This window comes from Manis javanica, chromosome 14 (genome assembly GCF_040802235.1).
Source record: "Manis javanica isolate MJ-LG chromosome 14, MJ_LKY, whole genome shotgun sequence".
In the NCBI taxonomy this organism is placed as follows: Eukaryota; Metazoa; Chordata; class Mammalia; order Pholidota; family Manidae; genus Manis; species Manis javanica.
Genome location: NC_133169.1, coordinates 87,475,831 through 87,486,606, shown reverse-complemented (window position 1 = coordinate 87,486,606; position 10,776 = coordinate 87,475,831). Strand labels below are relative to the sequence as shown.

The following is a 10,776-nucleotide window of genomic DNA, read 5'->3' as shown; positions in this document are numbered from 1 at the left end:
CATCTAATATCTTGATGAGCAATTGGACGGTGCCTGTGAGCTCAGGTTTGCCCCCATCAGTAGCCACCAGTAACAAATTAACCTCGGCAGTCTCCTCCCTGTCCAGAGATTTCCTCAGTACAAGAAACAAAGACTGACTGAGTTCATCATTTGTCTCTACTTCTAGAAAGAAAAACTCACTGGAGCTGAGCTTGTAGGAGAGAAGAGCGTTTACTCCAATATCTGCATCAGATGCTCCCTCTAGAGGAAACCGCGAGTCAAGCAGCCTGGATTCGTGAAACCGGATAGTCCTTACCGCCACTGGAAATACTGGTGGATTGTCGTTAATGTCCTTCACGTCCACCTCCACATGGAAAACCTGCAGCGGCCTGTCCACGACCACCTCCAGGTGGATGCTGCACTCCAGGCTCCGCCCGCACAGCTCCTCGCGGTCGATCCGAGAATTCACAAACAAAATGCCATTCTGCAGATTTACCTCCAGAAGGTCCCCGCGGCCTTTGGACGCCACCCGGAACAGGCGCGGCACCAGCTCCGCCAGCTCCAGCCCCAGGTCCTGGGCGATGCGGCCCACGAAGGTGCCGTGTTTGGCCTCCTCGGAGACCGAGTAGTGGACCTGGCCGGTGCCGGCCCTCCAGGCTGCGAGGAGCCGAAGCCAGAGCAGCAGTCGCCCAACCTCCCGGCCCCTTCTCATAGAAGACACCATTACCAATCCTCAGTGAGTTGATCAAATTAAAAGATCATGTTGTGCAAATTTTTAAATATTTTCCTCTAGTCTCTGCTCAAGTCCTGCTACTTCTATTGTTCTGTTTCTCTTGAGTGACAATGGCATCTGGGTATTTTTCTTCCTGGAAACACTCTGTGGTAGACAGCGACATCATGTGGCCAAAATGTAGGCTCTAGTATTTATCCTGTAGATTTGAAAGTAGACAATTGTCTGGTCTAAATTTACTAAGAACACTCAGCTTAGAAAAATTCCTTATTTTAAACTCTGAAATATATCATTTCCCATTTTCATCATGTTGAAAACACATAGCAAAATTTACCATCTTCATTATTTTTAAGTATGCAGTTTATTAATTTTAAGTGTGTTCACCTTGCTCTGAAACGGACATCTGGAACTTGACATTCTGCAAATCTGAAAGTCTGAAAAGACAACTCCCCTTTTCTACCACCATATTATGCTCCCGCTAAACACCACTCTACTTTATATGAATTTGATTACTTTAGGTTCCTCATATAAGTGGAATCATACAGTATTTGTCTGTGACTGGCTTATTTCACTTAGCATAATGTCCTCAAGGTTCATCCATATCATAGCATGTGACTGATTTCCTTCCTTTTTAAGGTTGGATAATATTCTAATATACGTATAATATAACATATTTTGTTTACCTTTTCATACCTCTGTGTATGGACGTTTGGGTTGCTTCCACCTCTTTGCTGTTGTGAATAGTGCTGCTATGAACACAGATATGAAAACATTTCTTTGAGACCCTGCTTTTCAGTTCTTTTGGGTATGTTACCTCTTTTTTTTTTTTTTTTTTACCATTTCTTCAAATGAAGCACATAGGAATCAAACAATCAAAGGGGGTTTCAGTCAACTGAAAATACATGTATATTCCATTGTTGGCTTTTTTGTGATTTAATTTTGTTTTCTGAACTGCAGTTATTTGGAAATTGATCATTTACTTGTTCTGCATTCGGATAATGTGTTCTTCATTTAGCAATTTTCCCTTGTCTACTGAATTTGGATTTTTATGCAAAACAGTACAATTGATCTCTTTTTCAGTGTTTTTTAAAAATACCTTGTTTTATTAATTCTTAGCTGGACCCTTCACACCCAAACAATATGAAAATGAATAAAGGTATCATAGGGATAAAATAAAATGAATTAGTGGTGGGTCAATATTTAAAATGCATAATGCCAGTTATGCTGAGGTCAAACATTTTGCTTTCAGTAAAGAGGAAAACAAAATTATTTGCATGATTTACAGTGTCCACAAAAGAAAAACAAAATACTTGATTAATAAAACTTTTTCTGATACTGAAGATCAATACTAATTTCTCCCTTGAGTTCAGTATCTTAAGATACTTATTCACATGATCCTCAGAAGTGTATATTTATATTAATCGTACTTTAACAATGAACCTCAAGTAAACTGGCTTAAGCAGAAAAGCAGAGGATCATTTATTGTCTTATATCTGGAAATGGATAATTATTAACTGGTTTCTGGTAGAGCTGGGTATACACAACTCGATAATGCCATAAGGAAGATATCTCCATATTTATGATTTATTTTCCTCTGCTAACTTTCTTCTCAGGTAGGCTTTTGCCATGTGATGGCAAAACGGCCAAAGTAGCCTTTAGCGTACATTTAGTGACTCTCAATAGAAAAAAGGTGCCCTTTTCCTAATAGCTGCAGCAAAACTTGTAGCCTGTCACTTTCTTTGACCCAGTTGAGATGACATATCTTTGCTTTAGTCAAGAGCTATAATGGTTCTTAGGCTAGACATGGGCTGCTTATTCATTCTTGAAGTCAGGAGATAAAATCAGCCATGCCTAAATTATATGGACTGAAAATAAGGAGGTTAGTTCTTTTGAAGGTCAGTGCAAGGTCTCATGTATCTAAATTCTCTGGGAGCTTAAACTGATTGCACATGACTACAGACTGGCTATTACATCATTATGTAGTTGTAATACCCAGTAATTTTTATTTAATCAGTGGTCAACATATCAGCTTCTGTTTGATGTATTAAGGAGTTATATCTAGAATCCAGGCTTTAGCTCTAGAAAACATGCCTGCCTGAGGCAACTTTTGCAAACCTACAAAGTGATTTTGCAGGATTTTCAAAATAACATGTCTGAAGGTATAAAGCATATACTGCAGCTATTGAATGTTTCTAAGGACCTGGAATACCTCTCTCCCTCCCTCCGAGAGACTGAGTGCCATTGCCAGAAATCCAAGCACACTTGCCCCACTGGGAAAAGGAGACTGACAAGCCATGGTCAACAAATACCACCCAGCTTGACATCTCTTGGTATCTGTAGTGGATTGAATAGTAGCCCTCAAAAGGGCTACTATTTATCTATCCAAAACTTCAGAATGTGACTTTAATTGGAGTTATGATCTTTACAGATATAATTAAATTAACCCTAACCCTAGCATCATCCTAGATTAAGGTGGGCTACAAATCCAAAAACATGTGTCCTTATAAGAGACAGAGAAGATACATAGAGACACAGGAAAGAAGAAAATGTGAAGAACGAGAGACAGAAATTGGAGTTATGTTACCACAGGCCAAGGACTGCCAGGAGCCACCAGAAACTGGGAGAGGCAAGGAAGAATTCTCCACTAGAGTCTTCAGAGGGAATGTGGCCCTGCCAACACCTTGATGTTGGACTTCTGGCCTCTAGGACTCTAAGAGAATTAATTTCTGTTGTTTTAAGCCACGAAGTTTGTGGTAATTTGTTGCAGCAGCCTACAAAGCTAATATAGAATCCACTGCTAAAATTATATCCTTTGCACTTATCAAAGCCAGCTGTCAATTCCCTAAGGTTTATGCATCTGAGCATTCATTTTTGCAAAATCTTCATCCCAGTCTTTCACAAAACTACAACAAAGCACCAAAAGTTCAAAAAAGGAAGGGTGGGGAAGTGGTAGGCAAGAACAAAAAAAGAAGGGGTAACTAAAACATTTTAAATTTAGTTTATTTTTCTTCTCCTACCTTTTATAAATAAGAAAAAGAAATCAAAACACAATAATTTTTTCTGTGGAATCCAAGTTATTTAATATGCTTGATGGTCAAATGCCTTAGTAAAAAAAAAGGTCAATAATAATAATGTTCTCCTATCAATTATATTATTATTTATTGTAATTTTCTCCTTTTAAAGTTTATTCTGTTCATATTAGGTTAATGGCAGTGGAACCCCATGGAATACGTTGCTATACACTGACTATTTTAGGTTTTCCTCTGAAATCAACACAATTTTATTTCTGTCCACTACAAAGTCCTCTGTGGTAATGGGAGACTGCCTAGGACAGCTTTTCTCCACATGTTTGCTTAGCACCCCAGACTGCTCTGATCTTATGGCATCTCAACATCAACCTGCGCTTCTCTAACTGCTGTGACAAGAAAAGAGAGCAGAAAAGAGCCTTGCACTCACAGCTACATATTTCTGCTTGGAGGTGACCTACATCATTCACATTTCATTGGTTAAAGAAAATCACCCCTCAAGGTAACAGAGAAGTAAAATCCTCCAGTGTTCCCAGAAGGAGAACAGAAATATTCATAGTAGCTACTCAAATATACAACTATTTCTCATTCTCATATGTTTATATTCTTGAATGACCACTAGTCTCAAAGTTGCTTCAAATGATACCTTACTTTTCTAATTACTTATTGTTATTCAAAAAAATAGAATTATAATTCTACTCTTAGAAAAGAAGTTTTCTGAAAAAGAGGGAACATACAAGGAATATTCGTCTCAAGTGTTGTCCCTTGTATTTCAGGTGATGTAAAAATATTTCCCTACTGGTGAAATTACATTGGTATCAGTGTACCAAGGTAACTTGACAATAAAATTACAGTTCCTAAACTCATAGTCATGAAACTGAAACTAATTACTGAAGTTGAATAATTGAAAGATAATAACGTATGTTTTCTCAGTATTTTACTGAAATATACTGGAGGTATAAGGCATATACTGCAGTTATTCAATGTTTCTAAGGACCTGGAATACCTCTCTCCCTCCCTCCGAATTTGTTTTCACTGGGGTATTTGAAAACTGGAGCCTCTACAGAAAAATGAGAACAACACTGTTATTCTCAGTATGTATATAGGACAAGGATCTTTGCCTAGTTTTTTTCAAATAGATAACAAAGGTGTGAAGCAGCTAACTTGAATAGATAATTAATATTAACAAAAATTAATCCAATCATAACAATGATTATAATCTGGTAATAATTTCTCAGCATACAGAACTTCACTTTCGAGGATACGACCAATTTTAAGTCAATAAATTCCCCAAATGAACAATTAATTTGAATTTTAAATATACCATGAAACAAGTCCTTAAGAGTATATTTTCTCATAAATCTATATTATTCTATGCTTTTATTAATACTAAAATATTCAGTGAATAACACATTAATAATTGGAAAAAACAAGTGGAAAAGTAGGAAAATAAATCAGTTGGTTTATCGTTATAAGGAAGAAGAGAGGAAGTAATACAATACATTTCCTGGAAGAAATCTGATAAAGAAAGATAAAACTACTGAAAGTTAGGTTAACTACACTAAGATTCTGAATGGGACAAGAACATTAACTACCAATGGGAAATCTATTCGTTTTTATATTTAAAAAAATACTAAGTAACAATACCACTCCACAATCATCTTTTCCTCCACTGCAAAATTACCTTTTCATAAAAAGTTGCTTTTCAAACTCTGTAGTCTTTGGTTTACTGGTCATTCGCTAATATTTGAGATTCACGTCCATGTTAATATCTTCAGGTCATATTTAAAAGGCAACTGATATTCAACAAATGATGCTCAATTTCAGTAATAATCTTATTATTAACCCTAGGTGAAGTAGCTAGATAATGGCTTCATCAACCTATGTAGATTCTTGAACTCAAGTTATTCTACTCTAGCTTCAAATGCCAGCCTCCAACTCGTTTTTCTGGCTTCACAGAAGAAAATATACGTTTACCTTTTGCATGCTATTTGTAATTTTCAATTTGGCCTCAAAACAGTTACCTCACTATCCCTCCCAATTTTTTGATCATTTAAAAATATTCCCTTTTCCAGGGCATTTTCCATCTATTTGACTATGTTTCTCTTCAGCTAAGGCGATGAGAATTACACATAGTTTTCTGAGTACTACTAGCATGAAGAAAGCCTTCATCTGCTTAGTTTCCAGGAAACTTGATAATAACAGACAGCATTTCATTGCCTATGTTTTAAACAGTCACAAATAGAATGAGATCCTCCTTCACAGACATTTTGGTTAGACAAAGAAAAATGTAAAAGCAATATTACACCGAATTCAAGTCTTTTCTTGAAAAGACTATTGTTAGTTTACATAGGTTGTTATTTTACATAGGTTAGATTGTGGTCTCCTTGGAGCCAGACACCTTGCCTACCTTGTTTCACTGTTGCTGTGTCCCTAGGTTTTACAGCAGGTATATAGGAGGCTCTCCATATGTGCTTGTGGAATGGATCCATAAGTAAATATTGAAAGTCTCTAGAGGAAATACTAAGCCTGGACATTAGTATCATTAGCAAATGTAGCTATGGGGACATAGTAATATGAATTGGGGAAGAGAAATTATTCTGTGACTCCCTAGTCAGGATTTTATAATCTTGCTAAATTTATTTCATATTTAGAGGACCTGATAATTTCTCAGCAACCTGACTCCAAAATATTTTTGCCAAAAAGCTGGGTATGATACTAAAATTTGAAAAATTACAGCCTATTTTGTGCAATGCTCTAAGCAATGGCTCTGTATCAACTCAAATCACCAAACACTTAACTACCAAATTATATTAATTTCTTACAGACTGTTTTCACAAGGGGACTGTCATGGGAATTTTTCCTGTATGTTTATCTTAATGTTTATAAACAAAAAATATATTAATTTAATGCTTTGTAACTTCAGAATGACTAGAAAATACAATACTATCTTTATTAAATATTTTTCAGCTGGCTTTGAAAAACTGCTATCAAACATACTGTCCAGTATATTGCTAAACCCTTAGTAAATAATCAGGTATCAACTCTTCCTTGAATGTATAGCAGGAAGAGTGTTTTTTCCTCTCCCTAAGAATTACTATAATTTCCTTTTATTGTTAGATTCATATTTCTGTTATTCACTTCCAGGACTTAACACTTAGCCTATGCTTGATTTTTGGATAAGTTGCTCCCACACTCCTCTTGGTCTTTTACTTTGGCTTTTAAACAGATCTTTTAAAAATTTGCTCTTGCAATTTTTTCCCATTGTAAGGTACCTTAAATATTTTATGAAAGGCAAAGAAGTGCATTAAATCAAGCAAGTTTTGGATATCCTTGGGAAATTTGGAGAAAACTTGGTAAAAATATTGAACTTAGTTTTTCTGAACCTCAGCACCTTTATCCATAACATGCGACTAAAGTATCCACAAAGTTATTGGAAAGGCGGATAATTAAAAAATACAGCGTTTTTCGAACATTTGTGGATAAACGAAAGGAGCTCAATAATATTTTCCTAACTGGATCCTCTGAATAACAAATTATTAAGCCTTTTAGACCCAGGAGAAAACAAGAAGGTCATTGGCTTCAGGAAATTGCCCATAATGACAATGAAGTAAAGTTTGTATGACTTAAGGTAAAATGTGACACAATAAATATATTTTAAATTATTGCTTAAAATGATTTTTTATTGCCCACTTTGAAGTCAGTGAAGTCAGACGGTTTCTGTAATGTTACCTGTGATTTTTTGTCAGGGCTTGAATTTAACTATGAGATATAAGGTAATAAATATACCTGAGATGTTACTGTATTTGATTATATTTAGATCCTGTGTTAAATATGTTCAAGACAAGTTAGAATTTCAGTGATTTACTATCCTATTTTAATCGAGGCGTATGACAATTTGTCCTTGTTTTTTGTCCCAAATTCCATTCAACGTGCAACTGCAAGTCACCCAATAAGTATCTACATTACGTGGTAAGATTTGTTTCAATATTAGTGAATACCTTGAATACCTTTTAAAGAGTGGCATTTGAAAATTGGTTGGATAACGTCAATTTAAAAAAATTAAAACCAAAAACTAGAAAGGTGAACTTACATTAGCACAAAGATCTGAATTTCTTTCTAGATGTTCGTTTCCTTCTGAAGTGTTCGAACCCAGAGGTAGGCTGGGGCTGAAGGCCATGAGGTCGGCCTTGGGCGGCCCCTCCCCAGAGCACACGCGCTGCCGCCTCTGCTGCGAGCACGACCAGCTCCCCACCGCGCTGGAGCACACCAGCGGGGGCCGCCCCGGCCCGCACGCGCCCTCGCTGCGCGGCGCCGAGCACCGCAGCGCCGTGTACAGCAGCAGCGTGAGCACCAGCAGGCTGGACACCGCGCAGATGCCGACGACCAGGTACACGTTGACGTCCACCAGCGCCGCCTCCGTGCTCTGGGCGCCCGCCGACGCCCGCGACGACGCCCTGGGCGCCTGGCCGCTCTCCACCAGCGACAGCAGCACGGTGGCCGTGGCCGTCAGCGCCGGCTCGCCATGGTCCTTCACCAGCACCAGCAGGCGCTGGCGCGGCGCGTCCGCCTCGTCCAGCGCGCGCGTCGTGCTCACCTCGCCCGTGTACAGCCCCACGCGGAACGGGCTGCGCGCGCCCCCCGCCGCCGCCTGCAGCTCGAACGACAGCCACGCGTTGTAGCCCGAGTCCGCGTCCACCGCGCGCACCTTGGCCACCACGTGGCCCGCGCCCACCGACCGCGACACCAGCTGGCTCGTCGCGCCGCCGCCGCCCGCCCCAGGCGGCAGCAGCGCGGGCGCGTTGTCGTTCTCGTCCAGCACGAACACCTGCAGCGTCACGTTGCTGCCCAGGGGCGGCACGCCCGCGTCGCGCGCGCTCACCTGGACCTGCAGCAGCTCCAGCTCCTCGTGGTCCAGCGGCTGCAGCGCGTACACCTTGCCGCTCTCCGCGTGCACCGACACGTAGCTCGACAGCGCGCGCTCGCCCACGCGCCGCTCCACCAGCGAGTAGGACACCCGCGCGTTCTCCTGCGCGTCCGCGTCGCGCGCCGACACCGTGAAGATGTGGCGGCCCGGCGGGTTGTTCTCCCTCACGAACACCGTGTACTCGGGCTGCGCGAACGCCGGCGCGTTGTCGTTCACGTCGGCCACCTGCACGGACACGCTGGCGGTGGCCGACAGCGGAGGCGAGCCCCCGTCCCGCGCTGTCACCAGCAGCTCGTAGGTCGCCACGCTCTCGCGGTCCAGGGCGCTGTCCAGCACCAGCGAGTAGTAATTCTTGAAAGTGGACACCAGCTTGAAGGGGACTTGGGGCGACAGGGTGCAGGTCACCTGCGCGTTGGCACCGGAGTCACGGTCGGACACAGAGATGAAGGCGATGATGGTACTGAGTGGCGCGTCCTCTCTAACAGGCAAGGACAACGACGTGACTGACAGTTCCGGAGCATTGTCATTTACATCTAGCACTTTCACTAAAACCTTGCAGTGATTTGACATGGGAGGACTTCCTTTATCAGTTGCTTTTATCTGGATTTCATATGATTTTGTTTCTTCATAATCCAGTTTGCCAATTAGCCTAATTTGTCCTGAGCTGGAATCAATTTTGAAGTTTTTCTGAATGTTAAAGGGAATATCATTGCCAAAGGAAAAGACAATTTCGCCATTTACACCGTCATCAGCGTCAGAGACGTTTAATGTTGTCACTAATGTTCCATTTGCCGTGGTCTCTAATAAATATACTCTGTACACGGACTGGCTAAACGACGGGGCATTATCATTAACGTCCAGCACCGTGATCAGCAACTCAACTGTATCTTCCAGCTCTGGTTTGCCACCGTCAGTGGCTGTCAATAACAAATGAAGTTCTGGTGTTGTTTCTCTATCCAAAGATTTCCTCAATTCAAGAGAAAGTGACTTACTCAGTTCATCATTTGCCTGTACATCCAAAGAGAAATAATCATTGGGGCTGAGGGTGTATGTTAGAAGAGCGTTGGGACCAATGTCCCCATCAGCAGCGCCCTCTATAAGGAAACAGGAACCCAGCAGTCTAGATTCAGAAATAAACAACCTTTGTTCTCTCCATCTGAAAACCGGTGGATTGTCGTTAATGTCCTTCACCTCCACCTCCACATGGAAAACCTGCAGCGGCCTGTCCACGACCACCTCCAGGTGGATGCTGCACTCCAGGCTCCGCCCGCACAGCTCCTCGCGGTCGATCCGAGAATTCACAAACAAAATGCCATTCTGCAGATTTACCTCCAGAAGGTACCCGCGGCCTTTGGACGCCACCCGGAACAGGCGCGGCACCAGCTCCGCCAGCTCCAGCCCCAGGTCCTGGGCGATGCGGCCCACGAAGGTGCCGTGTTTGGCCTCCTCGGAGACCGAGTAGTGGAGCTGGCCGCTGCCCGCCTCCCAGGCTGTCAGGAGCAGAAGCGACAGCAGCAGACGCCGGGCTCCCGGGCCTCCTCGCCTAGGCAACAGCATCGCAAAAGCACAACTCCTTTCGTACCGCTCGTTCCTTACTTAAAAATTATGCTTTTTTTACTTCCTATTTTCAGTAATTTATCTCCTTACCGATTTTATCTTTTATGGGCAGTGACGAAATGGAACTTCCTCTCTAGGTTTTGTTGCCAGTACATTTCCAGTACAAGACTTTGTGGTACACAGCGACATCATGTGGCTAATAATGTAGATTTTAGATGCATTCATTGTTCAAAATAGTATTCTATACTCATTTGCAATATACTCAGCACATTTTCAATTTTATGTCCTTTAAAGACCAGAATATTGCAAATCTCACTTGAGAGTATGTATTTCAGAATTTCCTTTAGCTGTTACCACAAAGATATTAGGAATTTGAGGAAAATCAAGATATGTAAAATAACCTTATATCTTTTTACTTAAAATAATTTATCGACTCATGTATTTTTATTATTAAATATTTGTAACTGAATACTGGAGTTTTAAAATAAGGGTCTTTGACCACTAAAGTTTTCCTTATCCTAGGATGGTTTGGGTGTTTATTTTTTAAATGATGTATC

General features: G+C 41.2%; 1 protein-coding gene across 1 annotated transcript; it reads right to left on the bottom strand.

Moving 5' to 3' along the window:
- Positions 1 to 7,810: 7,810 nt before the first annotated feature.
- Positions 7,811 to 10,219, bottom strand: LOC108392114 (protocadherin alpha-1-like). Its single transcript, XM_037016558.2, has one exon. The coding sequence runs from the start codon at positions 10,217 to 10,219 to the stop codon at positions 7,811 to 7,813; it is 2,409 nt and encodes an 802-aa protein (XP_036872453.2).
- Positions 10,220 to 10,776: the final 557 nt, after the last annotated feature.